We start from the raw sequence: 24,126 nt of genomic DNA on the forward strand, positions 1-24,126 counted from the left end.
CAGCTTCAAACACGGGATTAACCACTTCCCTCCGCCGGTTCAAGAGGGCAAATAATAAACCTCATGATTAGAGCATGCTGCAACAGCTAATTTGAAAAGAGGCAAATTGTAATGTTTTTACCAGGTGGCAGTTCCTTTGCTCTGCGAACAGTTCCCTTGCTATGAAATCAGGCAGGTATTTCACATAGTTATGGCAGCAGAATTTGGTCTAATACGGGCTGAACTTCCAGTGACCTTGCAGAAGTACTTAACCCAGAAACCAAGAATTTAAAATATTTCTATCTTTAAAATGTCTGGAATATTAACTTAAATTTTTTTAAAGCACTAAACCTGTAATTAAATCTCTGAATAGAGAGAAGATCAGTATCACCATGCTCAGAAAGACGATACGTGTTACCATATTTTGTAAATGGTCCCGTTGGAAGAAGCAGAACTAGTTACTGATAAAGGACAATTCAATTCAGCATGGGCAAGGCTGTCAGAATCCACAAACTGGGTTTTAGAGACTACTCTGGGAACCTCTGGTCTTTTGAGGTCACCCGAATTCACCCTCTGGAATAGGATACGCTCGAGCATTATTCTTTGCCCGTAAAAAGGCAGGTTAATGTCATGCATTGAATGACATCACCCGAACATCTCCAGCGCTATCTGGGAGAGGCAGGAAGCTGAGATCTGCACCACCCACAGCAAGCTGAGCAAATTTACAGCCGTAAGGTCCCAACGATAACAACAACCAGCCTGAACAACAACACCAACAACAAAACCCCCCAGCCATAGGAAACAATCCGAGTTTGGCGTATCCTAACGATAACGGGGCTCAGGATCCAGAGTCCTGGCAAAGCCCACCTCCAGCTCTGCCCGGGAACAGCTTTTCCCCCTGCTCAGGGCTCGGGTCTCTGCGCTGGGATGCCAGGCAGGTTATGATTAATCGTCACCTCCCAGTCAAAGTAACTGGCAGGATGTCGGCAGGAAATTCTTGGGATGGACGAGGCTCTTTGATTTCTGCAGATGTTGTTGTCACTCCAGCCCAAAGGTCTTTGCGTTGTCAAGTATCTAAATTCTCTGGAAGGAAACCATCCCAACGGTCACTGCAGGCAAAACAAGTCGGGGATTTCACTTCCTTTTGTGACCTTTTTTTCAAGACGCAAAACAACTTGGTATTTTTAGAAGCAGGAAAGTGAAGTAGTTTTGCATATCAAGATAATTCGCAGAGATAAGCACAGATGAGTGTGAAAATTGACTTTTATTGCTGTTGAAAAACAGGAAGATAGGGATATATGACAGTGGCACACAGAAGAGAGGGAAGTTATAAAAAAAATGTGTAATACTGCCTAGGCACTGAAGCGGAATTTAAAAAAAATCCAGAGGTTGCTACTTCTATGCTATTGGTTCTTTTTTTCTTCTACCAATGGAAAATGGCAACATCAGACACTGACCTCAGTCCTAAGGAGTCCACTAAAACTCATCTGTGCACAGAAACTCGAATTTTTCTTACTCATCAGCTAAGCAATACTCAGTGAAGGGTCAAAAGAGATGAATGATCTTTAATCCTTCTCTCCATCTATAGACTTCAATTTGCAATGTAGTGGAATCATCTGAGTGAGCAAAATATTTTCATGTGAAATGAAAGTGACCTCCTGGAAATGCAAGCACCTTCTTTGTAGGGTAGATGTTAGTTATACGCAGCCAAAGTGGGTCTGCTTAGAAAAGCCGCTCACCAACATGCAAAGCTAACATTTCTGGCAAAGAGAAAGTAGTAGGAATTAAAATTATTTAAGATAAAATAAATACCGATTTAAAACGTGCATGTAAAATAATACACAGTATTATTTACATGATATAGAAAATATAACATGTAATAATGAAATACCATATGCTATAAAGACATATGTATTTATATACCCAATATAACACGTAATAATGAAATAACATATGCTATAAAGACATATGTATTTATATTATAAAACCACCACTGTGTGGTGCTTAGTTGCCGGGCGGCGTTAAACCCCCACACAACATAACATAGACCAGGTTATGGTTCAGGTATTTTGAGAGCCATGGCAAACGCACTCCGCATTCAACTGCAAGTTTAGGGGCTTTAGGGGGAAAACTGAAGGGTTGAGGATGAGCTGCAGCACCAAGTTCTGCTGCTGAAACTGCAGATTTGGTGGGAGCCCCCTGATGGGTGCTGGGGAGGGGGTTAGTACTGCAGAGCACCTCTGGGGGAATGAGAGAACCCCCCGGAGAACTGTGTCCAGCTCTGGGGCCACCAACATCATGGACCTGTTGGAGCAGGGCCAGAGGAGGCCATGGAGATGCTAGGAGGGCTGGAGCCCCTCTTCCAGTCCCTCAAGGGGCTCCAGGAGAGATGGGGAGGGACTCTGGATGAGGGAGGGGAGCCATAGGAGGAGGGGGAAAGGTTTTACATGGAAAGAGGGGAGATTGAGATGAGAACTGGGGGAGAACATCTTTGCTGTGAGGGTGGTGAGAGCCTGGCCCAGGTTGGCCAGAGAAGCTGTGGCTGCCCCATCCCTGGAGGGGTTCAAGGCCAGGTTGGAGGGAGCTTGGAGCAACCTGGTCTGGTGGGAGGTGTCCCTGCCCAGGGCAGGGGGGGCACTGGATGGGTTTTAAGGTCCCTTCCAACCCAAACCATTCTGTGATTCTATCAGTCTACAATACTCCAAGCAGCATCAGCAAATCCCTTTCCTCGCAGGCACCTTAATTTGCCTTCTCTACACCTTGTCTACAATACTCCAAGCAGCACCAGCAAATCCCTTTCTTCACAGGCACCTTAATTTGCCTTCTCTACACCTTGAGTAAAGCTCTTTACCGTACAATGCAATGAAACAAAACTGGAAACAAGTCAAAGACACTTGTTAGTAAAGCTAATCAAATACACCAAATCTGGACTCAGTAGGTCAAACAATTTTTGAAACGGAAAACCAAGGAATGTTTTCAAAAAGTCAATCTTAGACATTTCTGGGATGTGAAAACTAAATATTCCTTATGAAATTCCAGAACGAAGAAGATGGGATTTTTGTTTTGGTTTTATAATGACATCCTAATTTAATTGCCAAATATGGATCAACCAATGTTATTGCTATGTCAACGTACTAAAAGTACATTGCTCCTGTGTAGAGGTAGCACACTTTCAGGTCATGATGACAAATATATAAAAATAATGTCATTTTACCTTTTGTTGTACATATCCAAAATACTTCTCTGTGGGCTGGGAATCACAATAGCTCAACAAGTACTAAATTTTCAATTGTAGTTATGGTTACCATTTTTTATTCAATTCCAATAAGAATAACAACATTAATGGGAACATTTCACCTGTCTTTGTTACCATTAGCAATTTCAGTTCATGGCCCTGTTGAGTACACACTCTTTTATGGACTGAAAAAGTCCTCAGCAAACATCTTTATGTTATTAACAGCTGGCTCAATAAATCTTAAAAATCCAAGGGCTTCCTGCAAGCTAAGATTAAGTTCAATTGCAAGCCCTTCATGGACATATGCTTTATTAGCCTTTTCCAATAATTGATCTTTAACATTATTAATACGTACCTGCCAGAAGGAATAAAGCACTATTTATTCAGTAGGAGCTTTATTTGGCTTTAAGACAGGCTGACAGAAACACATTTAAACCCATGTTTTTGACCTGGTGTTCACCAACCCAATTTGTGTCCAAACCATCAGTAACACAGGCAGATCCTTCCCCTAAATCTGCATTTTTTTCTGCCCAGTAACTTACAAGCCCTGGGAAAAAAGGACTTGCTGGTCGCTTTATTATGTCTGATGGTAGCAGACCTTAGTGAAAAAAACCTACTGTTGTGGAGAGAAAAAACCCTGAAGGGAAAGGCAGCAGGATGGACACGCTTCTGACGAATTAAGAGGCTCATTAGGTGGGGCCACAAGCAAACCACAAAGTCATCAGCAAGAAAAAACCAGAATAACTAGAGGCATGGCAAGACTTGTGTCTGGAGAAAGGGCTGGATGATCTGGGGGTGGTTAGTCAGGAGACAAGTATGAGATGGCAGATAGAGGTATGCAAACCAGCGGCAGGCAAGGTCTGCTGGATGCCTCCTATTTACCCTTCCTTATAAAAGTGAGATCAAAAGGCAATTTAAATCTGATAAAAAGAAATACAACATGCAATTAACTTGTAAAATACATCGCCACAGGATATAAAGGAACAACCAGGGCAAATTAAAGGCAAGACTGGATGCTTCTCCCCTGAATTGCTGGGATTAGATTTTTCAGGGGATCCAAATTCCTGTGTGAGTCAGTCACTGATTACCCAACGTCCAAACAGAAACACGGTGCGAGTGGCTACTTGGGCTACAGGTACCAGGTATTAACACCTTTTTAAGAGGCAGCTGGTGCTAGTCAGCCTGTAGGAAGACACCAAATGGGGCTGCGAGGTGATGCAGTCCCAGGGGAAGCAGTGCTGTCCCCTGTGTCCTGGCCCGAGGTAAAACAGGACCAACTTCTTGTTCAGGAATTTCACCTTTTAGCTGTGCTGGGTCCTTGTGACCACACAGGCAGGAACCTGGAGGCAGGAGCCTGCTCTTTCACAGCCTTTTTAATCATACTCTAAAATCCCCAGCGGGCGGGGAGTCCGGAGGTGTCCATCTAAGACATCCCCAGGTTGTGCACAGAGCGAAGCCCAAAAACCTCAGGAACGGAAAAATCCAGGGGGTGAGGGTGAAAGTGAGGTGTGAGGCAGACACTGAGACGCAAAGATGCTGAGAAGAGCAGGGGAAAGAAGAGCGTGTCTCTGAGGGGGAGGAAAGGCCTGTTTGTGGGTGGGGAGGGAAGAGACAGTATTAATAATCTCTTAAATTCACAAGGTTTGGGGGGGGAGCAGAAGGTATCCTCTATATGAGTTATCCAGTGCAAGTTTTGAAGGCAGGAACAAGCCCCTCAGTGTTGACTGAAAGTGATGAATTCCTGAAAACAATGAATTTGGAGAACACCTTGCAGCCACTCTCGGGACTTCCTGGTGTGGGAGGTGTGAAGAAAGACGTAGAAGCTCTGTTTAGCACTTGTCCAAGAGGGAAAAAGCCATCATCTGGTGGCCCTCTCACAAACCCAAGGGAAGGCAACCCCAAAATGAGGTCTCAGATACATGACACCCTGTGTGAGAACCTCTCCAAATAAGCATTTACACCATTTCGGAGCTCACATAGGTTGATGTGAAAAAGATCTGGTGGACACCTTCCTGGGAGCTGTTATGGACAGCAATATCATCCATCAGCGGAAAGGTCACATCCTCACTTTTGAGAGTTATCAGCACAAGCTTAAAGGTAAAAAAATGTCATTTCTCTTTAAGAGGAGACTACAGGTTATGGGAGCCCAGGGCTAAGAGCTAGGGGCGGGAAGGGAAGGGAGGAAATTAAAATGTGCAGAACAGGCCCAATTTGCCTTCTAGAAATATGCAAATATTTCTACTTAGCCGTATTAAACTTGAGATATAAATACTATAACTCTGTTACACAATTGTCAAATCCTTTCTAATTGCTGTGTTTAACACAGCAGCTGTAAAAAGGAGGAATTAAAAAACTGCACTTTCTCTTCTTGTACACAAGCCTTTTCCTGAAGTAGCAGTTGGAGTGTAGCCATTCAAGGCAAGAACATGAAAAACAGAGATTTCCTGCAATTCCCACTGGACTGCTCTGCCCATCAGCCCCTTTAGCAGTGCCGGTGGCAACACACACTCCTCTGAAGGGATACAAAAGAATGGAAACATCTGTGGAAACTGAATTTCTTCAAGCTCTGTGATCACTAATTAGCTGGTTGCAAGGCTGGCTGAAGACACCTGGCAACCCATTCCTCTGCACTGGAGGTAACAGCGGGCAACACTTGTGTTTTAAGCTGCCAGCATCGCCAGTTAGTGAGTTAATGCTGAGCACACACCAGAAAACTGCATTTGAAGACAACAACACCGTCTCAAAAGCAACTGAAAATGCCTATTTTTCTAGATGACAATACAGCCAAGCAAACTGAAACCACTGTTTTTAACCAACTGCATCTACGAGCCTTTTCCTGGAGAGCTCTCTCCACACACAGAACAGCCTGAACAGAAATAAACTAGTGTTCAGCACAGACAGCAATAAACTCACAAAACTAAATAGGCATAAGAGTAATAATTATTAACTAAAAGCACCAAAGAGGTGGAAAGTCATGCAGCAAAGATAAGAATATCAGATAGCAGCACGTTGCCTGCTGTCACGTGCTGCAGGGGGAATGTAAAAGAAATAAAGTGACCTGTGCACAAGGATGAGTAAAAGTGCAATTATTACAGGAAAATGTGAATGAGGTAGTTGCCCACAATGCAATACCTGGGGTGATCTACCCCATCTACAACAGCCTTAATAACATGCTTTGACTTGGTCAGCCCTGAAGCAGTCAGGCAGATGGACTAGATGATAGTTCTAGGTCTGGTCTATTCTATTCTATTCTATTCTATTCTATTCTATTCTATTCTATTCTATTCTATTCTACTTTATCCTATCCTACCCTATCCTACTTCTGCATAGGGTTCTCAAACCCTTCTAGAAGGATTTCTGCAGTACTTGCCAAGACAATAACTCCACTTAGACCTCTCCACATCCCTTCGTTTGGGCTGCCAGGAGGGAGGCTGGGACACCACGAGAGAAAGCCTGAGCATCTCCAGCAGCAACAAGGTTAAAGCCAATCCCTAAAAAATGTGAGCAAAACTGAACATACCAAGTCTAACACCAGAAAGTGCTGACTGCTGCCTGGCCTGTCAGTTGTTTACCTCCTCAATGTAGATTTCCAAGTCACTCAGACCTTGGGGTCATAAGTAGCACTGGAAATTCTATAATATACATTTATAATATATGATATTTCACAACATACAGTATTTTATAATATAGAGTTTAATAATAATAAGTATCATATATAAAGTATATGTTCTGAGGTTAAAATATGAGAGATCACCAATCATTTGAAAGACTCCATAAATCATTTACAGAATCTGACCGGGTATGGGGAGAGCACCTCATTATTTCGAAATAATTTAACTGTGACATTTGACTTTAGGAGACTTTCCTAACAAAAGTGAACTGAATTAGGAACCACTAAACATTTTAGTGCAGGTACCGAGTTATATCAGTCTTATTTGGAATGTACATAACTACCGCATGCTTGGGAAAACAGCATCAATAGCCTTTAAGACAGTGATTCTAATTTCACAAATAAATTCGTTTTTAGTAAAAGGTCTCTGGCTTTTATCAGGCTTTCTGTCACAAACCTGTCTTCACATCCCAGTGCTCTAACCTATTTCATCCATTCTGGTGTGGATCTCTTTTAATTTGTACTGGGGGAATTGTCTGTTTACGAATGACTGATTATTCTTTGGATGAACAAAACCAAAGTTTCTCACGTAGCAGGTAAGCACAATGAACACCAGGTGACAGGGCAAATCAGCTTCTCTCTCTGGACAAATTAAGAGTTATTTATTGATGTTTGGATAGTTTCAATGGCACTGAGAGATTGTGGTTTCCTGCTCCAAATCTACCAGGGCAAGAATTTAACCATACTTTATCCTGAAACTGTATTACTGGCTTTTCTGCATTTTTTGGGGTGAGAGAGTGATTCTAATTTTGGTGATAAAGAGAAAAAGATCCAAACTGAGTATAAAACACCTTTCCTTGGGAAAAGGGAATTGGTCTGTTTCCATGAATTGCTTTGATTTCAATTAATCCCTATTTTTCAATGGAAAATAATTTCATCAGAAATCTTGTGCTGGCCTGGCTGACCTCCTTCACCACCAGGCAACTCAGCAGATGCCCAGGATGCAAAAGAAGCTCAGCCCCTGATCCACACCCCAAACTCCAAGCCTCACGCAGATGAGATGTGAATCACAGAATCACAGAATGGCCAGGTGGGAACTCACAGCTGCCCAATGGAAAAGAATCAACTGCATTCACCAAACGAGCAGTTTTCTTCTGAAGAGCAGACACACAACTTCTAGGCAAAGCCCAGAGCCCAATGCCTGTCCCAACAGCAAAGGGCACCGCTCCAGCGGGAGGGCAGCGCTGGCACGAGGAACTGCGGAAGAGCAAGGCCCAGAGAGGATAAGGAGAAGACACTATTTTTCTCCTATGCTTTTCTAAAAACTGCACTGCCAGGACTGACAAACACAAAGATATGTCACTAAATATTAGTTTTAAAAACCTACACAATTTGGGACCGGACCGATTTAACCGTAATTATGGCTGCTGAAATTATCTGATGAACTTTCTATTTCCAATCGTCCTGCCCCTACTACTACCAGAGGACTTTCTGGAGCGAAGTGGGAGCGTGTTCCTGTGCTGGGTTCAGGGCAGGCCGGCAGGAGACCCTCCAGCACGGGATCTGCTCCTCCTGCAACTTGAGTTTTGCCAGGATTTTTAATGAGATGTGATGTGAGATGTGTCTCCTTGGTCAAGCACATACTATAATTACAGACCATCGCTGGGTTATTTAGAGTTCAAATTATACTGGAAAGGGGCTATTTATATTGTTTATCAGGAGCAGCAGATTTACTGTCTGTCTGTATTTTAACTATATAATGTGTCTAAATACCAAGGTGACAGACACACAACGTATCATTACATAAATATATTGAATTAATCCAAATTAAAAGTTCAGCAGATCTTGTAACACACTAGATACGGATTTGTTTATAAAGGTCTGACAAAAGTGCAGTATGATGGTTCATTACCACTCTAATTAATGAAAAGTAGATCCAGCAATATGCAACAGCCACCGCTATCACTTAATGCTCTGAAACGAGCTTTGCCAGCCATGGAGTTCAAGGGCCTGATTACAGATAATGGGCTTAAGCTTCCTGTTGGGAACTTGTTCATTCTGCAGCCTCGACAGAATTCGAACCTGTGGCATTTCCATCCTGCTGTGGCTCGACCAGAGGTAAAACAGAAGCAGCTGCAGGGAAACTGCTGAGGGACACGCTGAGATACATGGAATGACCCCCAGGAAGCCTGGTTGCCCTGGAGAAATGCTCTGTGCTCCCTGCCAGGCTTCACAGGGAGGGGATCCCAGCGGGCAGATGTCCCCTCTCACAGCAGGGACCTTCAGGGGAGCTCGGCTCCCCCTAAGACAGAGGCAGACACAGATTTTCCCGGGGGAATGGGAGCACCCAGCAGGTAGGAGATGCTCTGCCTTGTTTTCTACATGTCTGTACAGTATAACACAGTATAATACAGCAAAACCCAGCATAACACAGCAACATTGCCCTACCGTGCTAACAGCCAGGACCGATATCCCTGGGAAATGTAGGATTTGCAGGAGTAAGCACATCTTCAAGTGCATTCAAAGTACCTGGGATGGCCTGTTGGAAGCCCTTTACAAAAGCTCATACACAAGCAGAGAAAACAAGGAGGAGGTAGGTAACTCCCCACACAGAACACAATACAAGTCAAGGCTTAATACAGCACTATTATTCCCATTTTCACATAAATAAACAAGGGTACGGAACTGTCAAATAATTTGATAGATATCGTTACTAACCCATTAGCAGCCAGAGCTGCTCAATGAACTAATTTGTCAGGGCAGTGACTAATGTCAGCCCAGAGCTTTGGCCCTGAACAATTTTTTTCTGGTTATTAGCTTATTAATGGAAAAACATAAGAGCTGGCTGAATGTGACCCTTCAGGCAATCCTCAAATTTATTATTTCTAGCTCTTAGGCCATTCCCGTATGTGATGTGTGTTTGATCACAAAAATAAGCAGAGAACAGATCTGCTGGAGATACAGAGCAAATCTAATTAATAGTAAACAGACTAAGCCTGCTAAAATATTACTGTTCCATTGTAACAACAAGCAGGAAGAACAACTGAATGGTTGAGTAAGTAAATAATTAAACAAACACATGAGAAGTAATGGGTGTGAAACAGGTCTCTTAAGGAGACCTCAGCACTGAGTGCCCAGAGCTCCCCCCGAAGCCATCCCTTCCCCAGCCCCAACAAGCCCAGGTCCCTCAGCCCTGGGCAGGAGACACGAGACACACAGCTATTCTGGGTAAACAAAGTCCGATTCCACTGGTTTTCATTCAGAAGCAAAACAGAAGGGCGAGGTTTGTTTTTTTTTTTTTTAAATCTTAAAAGAAAGCAGAGCTGGGACACTCACCTATCACACAGAAGGGTTTCCTCGCAAAGCGCAGCCGTCCTTGCCATCCTCGGTACCGACAGCAGCATCCAGCAGACCAGATACGAATAATAAACTCCAAACCAAAGACAACAATCATGACAAATTCCTAGGGACGGAAAATAAGAAAAACGCCTGTTACAGATAACCAGCACCGAAGCATCAGGAAACTCATGAGCATTGCACGTGGCAACAGCTTCACCATGAGCACCTGAAGACCCCAAGCCAAAGTGGGGACCCCGTTCCCCAGGATGGTTGCCCACCTACACACAAATCACTTTCCCCAGAGCTTCCTGGGGAAGGGTCCAAATCTCACCTGAATAATAACATTAAATAGCTGCTAAGATTGGCTCCTAACTATGAAACACTGAAGGGCTGGATCGTACTCAAAAAATACCAAAGAAAAATACTCAATGACTTTGGACATTGAGGGTGAGAGCGCAGGTACCTTAGACACCTAGTGAAGAATATTTGTTAAATATCCGCAATTAGGAAATCAGTTTGTTCCCAGAAGCAGGTTAAGATAAACGTAAGTGTAATTACATACGAGGGGTCTGGAATTGTTTGTACGACAGTAAATGAACATTCACACCAGGCATAGCTGTCCCTGGACAACTGGGTAAGGAAAACATTTAGAAGTCTTGCATTGTTTGTCTGGCTGGCTTTCCTTTCACACTGGAACCTCATAGCCTGTCCATTTCAATAGCATCGACCTTGCATAAAAAAATATGTAATTTTTATTGGAAGAAAATTTTCAACACAAGAGTGAGGTCAGCAGAGTGTCAGCAATGGAGCAGGGAGCACAGTCCAGCTCCGCTCCTTCGGGAAATGGGAATCCCTACAACACGCAGGGATTAGTATGTACACACTGCTATGGAACTGGAAACTTCACTTGGATACTCTCCTGGAATGCCATCATAAAGCTCTGGGGTTTGAAATGATAAAGTAAAAATCCATGTGTTAACCAAAAGAAGGAGAAAAGCACTTGAAGGACCTTCTTAAGCTGCTCATCAAGAAGAGGGTGAAAGTTGTATTTTCTTTGGCAACCGAATGTATTTCCACATCCAGCAGAAAGCTGTTCCTTGTCAGCCAATTTATCTGTTATTCCTACAGGATGAGGATCAGTATGGTGCTGGGAAGAACACACTGCGAATGAATCAAATAGAGAAATATTTGCAAGGGGAAGTTTGATCCAATACTGACTTTTTCCCAACAAAAACCCTGCAAGTTTTCAGACAGTGAGACCCTACAACTTCGCAAGCCAATAAAGCAGTAAATATCACATATGTCAACTCAGGCACTAATTTGCCTGAACAAGTGGCACTGTTAGTGTGTCATGTCATGGTGTTTTACCAGCTTAGGATTACTGGCAGTACCTTCAAACACTGGGAATTTAATTTGCTTCTGTTGCCATAGAACAATTGGAAAATGTAGTATTCCTTCCTAAAACATGTCAGCTTGTAGAACTACATCACACTGAAAGAGTTTTCAGAACCTTCTTCAGAGCCTTCCTTTCCAGTTTTGTAAATTCCATATTGAATTCCTAAATCACAACAGCAGAATGAGATCCCTCTGATAAAACTCGGCTAAAGAAAACATCACATTTTTTTGTTAGAGAAGAACACATGGAAAAATGAGTGATTGTTAAAGTTTTTCTTTTTACTCACTCTGCTGCAAGACACTTCAACTTAATTCTGTGGACAGAGCTATTGCACAACTTTAGAAAGGATTATGTGCAAAATTGAAAAAAGTTGTCCATATAGTAACAATAATTCTTAATAGCTGGCTGCCACGTGGTACATTGCCTTGTAGGAAACTCTGGGCAGGCCAAGAATAAAACGGACGAGAAGCCAACTGGAAAAAAAGGAATAATATGTATTTTGGTTATTTCACTGACACTTTTATAGTGGTAGTAAAATCATGCATTGTCAGATCTGGTTTACACATCGTTAGATAATGTCTCTGAATTTGTGGCAGGTGTCCAGGCCATCTGACATCGGATTCTCCTGAAAAAGTTTCTTCTTTGGGGCAGGGATAAGAGATGCCGAAGGAGAGGGGCCCGGCAAAGCATGAAACATTCTTTGCTTCCAGAAAAATCTTTTCCTTCTTAAAATCCTTTCCTTCTAATCGCATTTCATTTGACTGAAGTTTCTCATTTCCCTGGCAAACACACTGTGGGTACAGATGCAGGAGAAACACATACACGTGCTCCATGGAGATATATCTATTCTGAGTGAGAAAAAGAGCAACGGGGCAAGAGTGTAAGGTTTTTCTTGGAGAAAGAACGTGACATTTCTTTGTTCTTTCCTGGGGAAAAGTAGTTACCATTTCTAGTGACATTCTTAATAGCTGGCTGCCACGTGGTGCATTGCCTTGTAGGAAACTCTGGGCAGGCCAAGAATAAAACGGACAAGAAGCCAACTGGAAAAAAAGGAATAATATGTATTTTGGTTATTTCACTGACACTTTTATAGTGGTAGTAAAATCATGCATTGTCAGATCTGGTTTACACATCGTTAGATAATGTCTCTGAATTTGTGGCAGGTGTCCAGGCCATCTGACATCGGATTCTCCTGAAAAAGTTTCTTCTTTGGGGCAGGGATAAGAGATGCCGAAGGAGAGGGGCCCGGCAAAGCATGAAACATTCTTTGCTTCCAGAAAAATCTTTTCCTTCTTAAAATCCTTTCCTTCTAATCGCATTTCATTTGACTGAAGTTTCTCATTTCCCTGGCAAACACACTGTGGGTACAGATGCAGGAGAAACACATACACGTGCTCCATGGAGATATATCTATTCTGAGTGAGAAAAAGAGCAAAAGGATGTTGCTCAATTTTTTTTTTCTTTTTTTTTGGAGGACAGGGCAAGAATGTAAGGTTTTTCTTGGAGAAAGAATGTGACATTTCTTTGTTCCTTCCTTGGGAAAAGTAGTTACCATTTCTAGTGACATTAGGACTTTATGCATAGTGATAGTCCCTCAAAAGTTTGTACTGCTACAATAACCACGGCTACAGTTACAGCAAGTGAGCTCAGATACAGCAAATACGTCTCTCTGCACTGGGATGCTAGAAGAATGACTGATTTTAAAAATACTGTATATGATTTTCTTGAGATGTACCAAATTTCTGGAGGTTTTAGTACAGTATGAGCTCTAATAACAGAAAAGACACTGAAAAAAGTGGAGATAGGGTTTCAGGCTTATTTCTGCACGTTCTGAAATAGTGATGTTTGAAAACAATCCTTATATCCTGGTCACTCCTGGTCCACTCAAAGAACAGCTGATTTTGAAGGGAATACACATCATCATGAATAAAGTCTAAAGGGAAAGGATTTTCCTAGAAACTGTGAATTCATTGAAACAGAAACTCTTCACAGCAGTATATATGAGAGTTTTGCTGTATTTCGGATTGGTCCAGGTTGACACCAGAGAGAAACAAAGAATCCCACCCCACCGTGGAAAAAGTAATGTTTTAGTAATCAGTGCCCTCAGTCACGGAGTAAAGTCACATCTCTGTCAAGGTTAATGCAGGCCAGGGAACGACATTATTTTTTCCTGTGACAGCTGCACAGTCATGAGCTGCTCGGTTTTCCGTGGACAAAAATTGGAAGGATGCATCCCAAACAAGATCAGGATTTTTTTAAAAAAAAATTTCATTTGGAATGGCTTATTACAAAATTAAGCATAAATCTAGGCTTTTAAATAACTTGGTTTTAGTTCCCCGGCAACCAAAGCAGAAAATCAGGACCTGGGTTTTATGGCACAAGGAGCACAGGTACCAGTGCTAGCCTGAAGGTTTTTCACACCTGCACATCCCTCGGTGGCTCTGCCACCAGACCAACGGGAGTCACACAAATGGCACAAAAGGGAAATAAGAGGTGGCCCCAAGCAAGGCGTCCATTAACAGACAGTCCTGGAGGAGTCTAATGAACAGGGCTGATAATTAACTAAATCAAGCATACTTTGTACAATCCAACTATGATAAGCACTGGTTTTCTCCCTTTGTTCGCCCTATCTAATTAGGGTACAAGTGATGATTTGTTGAAATTGTCTCCACTAACATGCTTCTCAGGTAGCTTTTAATGATAGGGGTTTCCCAAAGCAAAATGTTATAACAGCAAAAAAACTGTTTTTCTCATAGCTTTCTTATTCATTAACAGAATTGCTTATTAAAACTTAAAATAATTTGCTGCTGCTGAAATCAGGTGCCGTGGCTGTAGCCCATACTTCCTGGGAATTAGAAGCATTTTTGAGAGGAGAAAAGGACCAGAGCTGAGCACTCTGTGCTGCCCTTCCAGGATGCTCCCAGTCACTTTGCCACTCGTGAGCGAGCTGAGGGTTGGATATGAGAAATCCACCCACAAGACAATGGCCCTGCTGTTATTTTGACTGTATTTCTTGAATGGAAATGGTGGTGTTTAGCATTCTAAAGGCTAACAGAGCAGGAGACCAGGGCTGCAGAGTGACGTAAGGAGCTGCCTGCTCTCAGCTCAAGGGAGAACTGGGGCTACAAGTGGCATCGTCAGACGCCCAGGAAATGGACTAGAAGAAATCAAATTAATCCCCTGAAATAAGCTTTAATAAGGCCACCAGTGTGCTCCTACTGAAGACAACGTCTCTGCAGCGCAGCAGATGGTCATCTGGTGTAAATCACTGCCCCAGTACAGCAGCAGGACTAGGAGGAGCAATGTCATCTAACAGAGCTTGGGAAGTGCCCCCTCTTCCCTAAAAACTCCTGAACAGGGAAGTCCAGTGTTTCCAAATCAGTTGGAAAAGAGGAAGAATAAATGTGTTCTCATGCTTTAATTTACGGCTGACTGGTTTCAGAATGCCACCAGCTGCTAAAATCTCTTTATGGTGGCACACGATGATGAGTTGATACTATTCAAATAGCAATGCTGTATTATTTATCGACAAAGAGGATCACATTGTTTCCTCATTCAATTAAAGAAGGAACATAACAACTCAACTCCTGCACCCCTCTCTCAAGCAGAAAACCCCCCAAATCTCTACTGATTCGAAGTGCTGAGCACCAGCACTGGGCTCTGCACTTTAACCAGCCACTGTGGGGATGTGAGGGAAGCACAACACCAGTCTGCCTCCGAGAAACCTGAAGGTTAGAGCTTTGAATAGCTGAGATGCAGAAGCTGGCAGAGGAGCAGGGACACCCCCATTGCCAGCTGCCAGATTAAAACCAGCAAATACGAACATGTGCATGCTTCATTGCCCAAAATAATAGCATAATTTGAATGCACGTTTGTATTACTCCTGATTCAGCATTAGAAGGGTAGATCTTAGGTCCAAACAGCTCAGAAACATATCTACGTGTACATTCAAGGAACTAATGTTTTAATTCTTTCCAACTGCAGTTTAGCAGTGGGAGAGGAGGCCATAAATCTGAAAACATAACCCAGAACAGACCCTATTAGTGGGTATAAATCACAGCCAGAGCCTTCAGTTCAGCTCCCAGTGCAATACACAATATGCATGAAATGAAATTTATGCACCTTTTTGTCATTTATCAGTTTTATAATGAATGGGATACTTTTACTGCACTTGCTTTTCCAAATTATGATGAAGATTTCCCACGTTGATTCCACATTAACAGAGGATTATTGAGAAATCAGTTCTGTGCCTTTTAATCTAATACACAGCTACAAGTCTATTGATATAATATTAAAATCCCAGTGATATGCTTAGTTTTAATTAGCCACATGTTTTATAGGACTTCTGCTTTCCAACTCTCTTAAGCTTTTTGTCTTTATCACTTGAAATGACACCTCTCAGTCATGTTTCTCCATTCACTCACACCAGAAAAAAGCCTAGAATTTTTATGTAAAGTAAACCCAGTCTTGAGTCAGACAGTAAGAGCACGCACCAGACCTACCATTTAATTTTGGTTTTCAACAAGGAGGGTGTAGCCAGGGGAGGTTGGTCTCTTCTCCCAAGTCACAGGCGATGGGACAAGAGGAAATGGCCTCAAGTTGCACCAGGAGAGGGTTAGGATGGATACTGGGGAAATTTCTTCCCCAAAAGGGTTGTCAGACATTGGAATGGGCTGCCCAGGGCAGTGGGGGAGTTACCATCCCTGGAGGGATTTAAAAGCCAGGCAGACATGGTGCTGAGCGACATGGGTTAGTAACTTGGCAGTGCTGGGTTAATGGTTGGACTCTATGATCTTAAATATCTTTTCCAACCTAAACAATTCTATGATTCTATGAACTTATTCCCACCAAATATTTCTGTTACTTGAACAAGTCTTTGGTTACAATATTTTTCTTCATTTCCTCCTTAGGTTGAGTGAAAACGTTGACTTGGTCCCCTGTTTTCAGTCCAATAACTAGACTTTGAGAGCCATTATACCAAATCTTGTGTTTTACAAATTACACCGTTTGCTGATTATTTTGCAGCCTTTCCTATTATCTTTTTTTCAAGGCTGATGGAATTTTGGTCTCTTGGAAAAAAAGAAAAGAACAGCCCCCTTCCACATCCTCTCAAAAACACACATATATCTTTGTGAGACATTCATTTCCCGTGATCATATCTTCATGTGGTGCAATCAGCCAATTCCTGTCTGGTTCAGATTGGATACCAAGGTTGTTATCCTGTCCATGACATACACCCCTTCCTTCGGCGCTCCAGGGAAGCCTAGGGTTTAAAATGACCGTTGCTTACTTTGCTAATTCATCTTTGAATTTAGTATCACCCCCACTTTAAACTCTCTGGATTTATGTATTATCGGTGTGTCCACTCCACATCCTTATTTCTTATACTTGCCTGTATTTTGATACCTATTTGCTTGCCTTCACAGCTTTTGTACTGAACCTCATGAAGAGATTTCTTCTCCCACTTGAGGGAAGTTCCCATTTTTTTCTCGAGCAAGCCCTGTCTTTGCTTTGTCCCATCTGCACAAAGTCACTGAGCGGTTCATGATCTCTGTGGTTCCTCAGATGGTGGGGGTTCCCTGGGTTTCCAAACAGCTTTCATATCACCCACGTTCTGCCTTTTCCAGCATTCTTTTCCTTTTCTAATTTAGTGTTTTGTAGACTTTTTCCTCACGTATTATTTATAACCATGTACTCTGGCTTTCCTCTGGAGACATATTCAGCATTTCCATTTGGCAAATCAATATTTCCCTAACGAGGGTCAGGGCTGAATTTCTGATAGAGAGCTTGATATCTATCCATTTTTTACTGCTGCAATCTGAGCCCTCCGTGGCCTGTGTTAAGGAGGCAGCTCTTGCTCCCCATATAACAAGTTTGGATCCTTATCAAACCCTGGCGTCCAGCCACTGAAATTCACTACTGCGGAGTTTAGCATAAACTATTGCAAAGCTACAGCTATGGAAAAAGCGACACTTACGACTTGGAGGTGGTTTCCCATGCTTGTTATCACTCAAATGGATAAAACAAGAAGGCAGACACGTCATGGAAGAGCAGTTGTTGTGCAAGGAGTGTTGCTCATTTGTCCTTAAAGGAGGTCAAGAACAGCTGGTTTGGTCCTTTGGCACCCTGTGTTGATTAGTCTAAAAGGAAACGTGCTTTTCCCTCCTCAAAGAATTACATCCCTATCAATCTGCATCCTGACACCCCATCACTAACATCTAATCCTCCCCGTGTTCCACTCTTCAGCTCAGAATCCTGTAAAGATTCTGTGTTCTCCCAGAGAAAGCGGCCCTCGAAAGGCTGGCCAAAAGGCTCTTTTCCAACTAACATAGACAGTCCCTTCCCTCATAAGACTACGTTCTCCACCTGTGAATGCCAGTCCTCCCTGTGCTGGGACACAAAGGGAAACAGAAGATGGATGGGGCTTGGAGCAACCTGGTCTGGTGGGAGGTGTTCCTGCCCAGGGCAAGGGGTTGGAACTGGATGATCTTTGAGGTCCCTTCCAACCCAAACCATTCCATGATTCTATGACTGCTCACAGTATTAGCGTCTGCTCTTCTGGCTCTCTGCATATGGCCATATAACATCATGGACAAGATAAAGCTCAATGACAGCTCTTGTATAGGAACAGGTTACAAGAATATAAAGGAGTGAAATGTACCTATTTAAAAATCAATGCTGACTTTCTTACTCCAGGTTATTGAATTTAATGTTAAAATTATAATGGGCCATGAGCTGTGTGAGATGTAACACTGCTGGTAGGTTTGCTGCTTCCATCCCTCCCTGTTGCACAGTACCACCTATTTCTCTGTTCCTTGCCCTGTTCCTTCAGAGGGAATGGAAAATCATTTCATAGATGGCACTTCATCCAGCAGCCACTGACTTGGGCAACCCAAATGATCTTAGCATTGCCTGGTAAATGGAGATCCCTTGTTGAGATGTACCTGGTGGGTGGTTCTGCTGCCTGGAAGCCCTGACAGCGGCTCCAAAACCCTCTCTTGCCTTCTCCTGCATCTGCTGTTGGGTGCTGAAGCACTTGAATAACCATTCATGGTTATCCTGCCTTCTTCAAGTGATTCAGTCATGAAATTTTTCTTTGCCCTGATTGCAGATCACGTATAATAATGCTGCTTTAGTCATATTTAGTCATCAAACCTATTTAAGCTTTCCCAGCAGAACTATAATATATTGCATTTTTTAATTACAAGAGAAACATTATTCCACTCCATGTGTGATTTTTCATTCTTCTCTTTACAGAGGTTATTTCTGCTTAATACAGAACAAAAAGAAAAGTAAGGACAAAATGCTACTGACAATGTCATCTAGCCCAGAAACACATCAATAATAAGCCTGTGCCTATTTGGGATTGATTTGGGATGAAAGAAAATACTGAAAATGAGTATTTCCTGAGAAACACAGATTCTGAGTTTTGACAAGCTCTAGTAAACTTGAAAATCACTAGATTTTTAGCTCAGGGATCAGTTCCTCTGTTTCTCTCAGGAGAAGACTCAACAAAACTGCAATTAACATGTGGTCTATACCCTACCTGCTTTGTTAGAAACATACAGAGGACTGAAATCTCCCAAGATTGGTCAGTTTTTCCTTTTCAAGTTCTGGGACAAAAAATCCAAACTGAAAAATGCCACTTTTGGAATTCAGCACTACCCATCTTCCTTTTTTAAAATCCAGCTTTAAAATTTTGTAGAGGGTTTGTGTAATCACATCTCTGTGGATGGATTCAGTCTCCCAGAGCAGAGACAAACAGAATTGCCCAGGTTGGAAGGGACCTTTATGACCATCAAGCCAAACCAACAACCCAACACTGACAAACCCACCACTGACCCACGTCCCTCAGCACTGTCTGCCCAGGTTTTAAACACCTCCAGGCATGGCCACTCCACCACTGCCCTGGGCAGCCCATTCCAAGGCTTAATAACCCTTTCTGTTAAGAAATTTTTCCCAATATCCAGCCTAAACCTCCCCTGGCACAACTTGAGGCCGTTTCCTCTTGTCCCATGGCCTGTTCCTTGGGAGAAGAGACTGACCCCCCCTGGCTACACCCTCCTTTCAGGGAGTTGGAGAGAGCCAGAAGGTCTATGTTTCTTTTATGGGAAAGCATTAGAAGAGAAAAACCTCAGGAAGATGTTAATTCCCAGAAGCAGTGGCTGGACTCTCCTCTTGGACCCATGGAAGTGGCCACAGGACATGCAAAAGCAGCCCCATTCACTGCCCACCACCCGCTTTCACATCTCTGGAGCTATTTCTGCCTGCAGAACGCGTTCCTAGGGTATATTGTCAGAGGCCCTCATCCTACAGAACAGGGTACAGCTTCTACCCCGGCCTTTTTCAGAGAAAAAAAACAAACCAGATTTGCCAAACACAGTCCTCCAGCAACTCACATGAGTTTTGGAATCTCTCCATCCCGATTAAAAATGAAAATGATGAAAAAAATTGAATGCTTTGTCACTTCAAATAAAAATGACATTTCTTTCCTACAGCCTCAATTTCACTTTTAAGCCAAAAGATCTAAAATGCTCAAATACACAAATAATATTTTGTGCCAGGTCAAATGAAACATTTAGTGTGATCCAAGGCTTTTTTGGGACTTTTTGATTTGCCAAATCTCTGTGGGTCAACTCAAAATATTTTATTTATTTTCTTGAATTGACAGCAAACAAACAGAAGCAAACCAGCTATTCACACAGTTTCAGCTGAAAACGATCTTAAAATATAGAGAGTTTGGTCATGAGAGTGAACGACCTCCAGGTCCAGATATATTCCTCCTTGGCTATCTTCCCCAAAAGATTTGATTTTGCCTTCCCAGTCTAAATTTTGCTTCCCTTGTGTTTATTATTTGATAAAGTGCCAGCAAACGTACTCATAGGAGATCAGCAATACACCAAAGATTATCTTCTTGCTGCGTTAGTTGGATTCTTAAGCTGCCTGTGGCTTTTTTTGATGTTGAAGTAGATTTTATTCTGCTGTCTGTCTAGGCCATGTCCCTGCAGCGCCAGAAGCTGTGTGCACAGAGGAGGCTAACGCAGAATTATAACTGGAGGGATAAGGAGTTTTGTCCAGTGCTCTCCCCCTGGTTGGGCTTATTATTTCTGGGCAAAAATCTAACCAAATTAATTACTGATGTAACAATCCCACGCTGCTGTACGTGACCTGCACTTAACTTATCTGCGGGACTTCCATTTGAAGCATAAAACTCAAATTTTAAGTGTTTCCCTTGACAGCTCCCCCCCCCAGGTTAGCAGAAGATGCCTCAGGGAGACAGCAGGGCAGGTTGGCATGGGGCAGGTTGGTGTGGGGCAAGGGGGCAGCAGGACAGAGGTCCCCACAGCCCGGATGAGTCCATCACCCTCTGCCAATGCTCAGAGCCCTGGGCTAATCCCAAACAGTGATTTACCCTGAGCTGTGTGTTTCGGGGGGAGCATTTAGGATGCCATGATTGGGAGAGATGTTTCTCTGTGACCAGGGGAGATGTTTCCCACTCCCTCATAAGGCCAGGCTGAGGGAGATAAACGACTGATGGCAGAACAATCACCTTCCCTCCTCCTCTGGCCCATCTGAGGAGGAGGAAAGGTTTGCTCCCCTCATCCCCCTTCACCCTGCCTGCAGAACCACAAATAGCTGCACGGTGTCACACACCACAGGTGCCAGCACAGGTATTAAGCTGAAGGAACACTACATGAGCTTTTTAGCCAATTAGCATGGCTGCAGGGGGGACCATCTGGAGTAAATCTGCGAAGCAAACAGTTCACGGAAAGCCAGCAGGCAGCCCAGGGGATCGCTGCATTTGTTTGGTACTTCATTAGAAAATAAGCACAGATCTTCCCTCTCCAGCACGGAGCAAACCAGCACTCAACCAGATCTCTGAGGGTTAATACAACTGTCTCCACTCAGTGACACATCGGTAAGAGGGCTCTGAATCACTGCAAGGAAAAGGTTGGGAACACTCTAGTGACTGCAGTTATTTGCTGGCACAGCCAAAACAGCTGCTCCGGAGCTAATGCAGAAATGTATTTTCCTCCTGCTTTGTAGTTGCAAAACAATGCTAATATCAGCTCAGGGTTGGGTTCTGCAGAGGGGCAGCAACTCCTGCATCAGAGAACTGGAACAAACCAGGCCGCTACAGCCGGCCTCTGGAACTCCATCCTTCCCTGTGTTTATATTTTTCTCCATTAGAGACCCACAGCAGGAGCTGTGAAACTCCTCACCCCTGGGCTGGCTCCTGCCAAGGCTTTGCTGAGCACAGAGAGGCTGGGCCAGGCTGGTGCTGATGCTCCAGGGACCAACCACCCACCCTCCTCCTCCTCCTCCTCGGGGCCACCCCTGCCTCTGGAGGATGCCACAGGATGTCCTCAGAGCTGCTGGGACGGGGACGGCTTGGGGGTGCAAAGGGGGCAGCAGAGCCCGCAGACACATGGCCCAGGGGAAATGCCCCTTTTATGGCAGAACAAATGGTGTTCCTACAACCAATTGGCATAAGCCCACAGGGAAACAGGCTGCGTGTCACAAAAGCACCTGCTACTAGAAACGGGGCATTTTTCAGGCTAATCAGATTTTCCTGTTTTCTACAGCAGGCAATCCTAGCAATTAGTGCAGTAATTGCAATCACTCAACTAGGTGCAGAGCATCCAAACTCCCTTTTGCAAAGTGTTGTTCAGATACAGAAATAACAGGACTGGGCAGGAGTGTAAGACCAAAGCTCATCACTTTTAGCTGGTTCAACATCACCCCATGTTGTCTCCAGAGAAGAGAAAAAAAAAAAAAAATCACTAACAGAGTTTAGGAAGCAAAACATCCCATTTAGCTTCTCTCTCCTCAGTTAGCCCTGCTGAGGGAGCATCCGTCGGGGCAGAAGAGCACAGACCTGCACCTGGAGATGCTGGGGCTCTGGGTCAGGTCTGTGGATGCAGCAGCACATTGTGGAGACACCACGATTATGCTCATCAGCCCACTCGCGCCCTAATTAATTAGGGAGCTGTTGTGAAGGCCAGGGTTTTTGGATATATACAATGATGACAATTAAAACGTTGGCGTTTGTCAACAGTGGCCTCACCCCAGGCAGTGCCTAATGTCTGTGTGTCCATGGCACTGCCATAACCATGGTAACCCAGGGCACAGAGTGACATCTTAGTGACGGCCACCACCCGGCCTCGGGCCATCGCTCCCACAACCAAATGGCCCACCAAGGAGCAGATGAATCACGTGGCATTCCTACAATGCATGAAAAACACTAAGCACTTTTAGGGATTGAAGCCATTTATATCTACCTCAGAAGGGAAGGAGAGAGAAACATCACACAAAAGCCTGTATTATGAAGAAATAATGAAACTACCACGGCCTGCTGCAGCAACCACCACTGAACCCTCATCATCCCCCAATAGCTAGCACAAATTGGTATCTAAGATACCAAAATTATTTCCTATTTTAAGTAGAAGTGCCTCTTACTACACACTGCCTTTATAAATGGCAGCAGCAGCAGCAAAGGGCCCTCACGCTCCGTCACTGCCAAACCGCAGGAGAAAAATCTATCAGTTACAAACCACAGCAATCCTCAAGCAAAGAAGGGGATGCAGATGCAATACAGTATTTTATTAACACTTTCATACAATCCAACCTGTTTTTAAAGAAAAAGATGATGGAATCCTGTATTTTATTACATTTTCGTCATTCTGACAAAAAGTCTGTTCTCTTAAAGCATCCAGGAATTACACTACTTTCTCCACAGTGAGGGAGAGGACTTGAGCGTGTATAAAACCCAGTCTGTAAAACTGCCTTGTATTTAGAGGTTTCACTTACCAGAATGAAGAGACAACCAGAGGCAAGTTTTGCGTGTTCAGGAATAGTAGAAAACACGGACAAAATCAAGCAACCAAACACAAGGAGAAAACTGAAAAAGAAAGAACATTAATAATTGTTAATACTTTTCAGAACCCTGACCCTGATCAATCTATTGATCCTACTTCACCAACGTTAACAGAAGACAGTCAACGAACAGTCTTCATGAGCAGAAGGGAATTCAACCAGTACTTAACTTAGCTCGTTAGAGATGTTAGAATAGCCTGTTGCTAAATCCCCACACTTCTCAGCAGCACTGCTAGAACTAATGGAAACAAACCCAAGAAACAGGATGTTCTTGGTGAAATGACGCAATATACACAGACGCCACTTTTGGTATCACAATCCTGCACCTTTACACCGCCCAGGTACTCTTAGTGGCTTTACAGAAAGATCACCAACAGGAGAGCCCTCTCCCCAGTCTGAAAAGTCATTTCTCCCACAACTGACCACAGATACCTGTGGCAGGAGCTCATCAAAGAGCTAAGGAACACATTGCAGCCACTGTCCTTCTGAGACAATTCCCTTCTGAGCAACGGGCTTCACGTACCAAGAGCTGAGTGACAGCATCACTGTCCCAACAGGAACGGGGTCCATTAATATCACACAATCCATTGGGGGAGTTAAAAAAAGAGTGAATTGAGAAAGTCTTACAAAAGTCCTGCAGTTACCACTGGGAAAACAGGACTGTGACTTGGAGCTTGCACGAGTTTCCAT

General features: G+C 43.4%; 1 protein-coding gene across 2 annotated transcripts in view; it reads right to left on the reverse strand.

Moving 5' to 3' along the window:
• KCNQ5 (potassium channel, voltage gated KQT-like subfamily Q, member 5) overlaps positions 1–23,460 on the reverse strand; it is a 73,663-nt gene extending 50,203 nt beyond the window's left edge. The window contains exons 1-2 of one of the 2 annotated variants that reach the window (XM_014949359.1): positions 23,371–23,460; positions 10,161–10,287 (exon numbers count right to left, since the gene is read on the reverse strand). In XM_014949359.1, coding sequence (XP_014804845.1) covers positions 10,161–10,278 — 118 coding nt within the window. In that variant the 5' untranslated portion in view covers positions 10,279–10,287; positions 23,371–23,460. Of the gene's footprint in view, positions 1–10,160; positions 10,288–23,370 lie in introns of those variants that run through there. The other variant, XM_014949360.1, reaches the window with a different exon arrangement.
• Between the last annotated feature and the right edge of the window lie 666 nt (positions 23,461–24,126).

Source organism: Calidris pugnax, unplaced genomic scaffold, assembly GCF_001431845.1.
Source record: "Calidris pugnax isolate Ruff unplaced genomic scaffold, ASM143184v1 scaffold132, whole genome shotgun sequence".
NCBI lineage: Eukaryota > Metazoa > Chordata > Aves > Charadriiformes > Scolopacidae > Calidris > Calidris pugnax.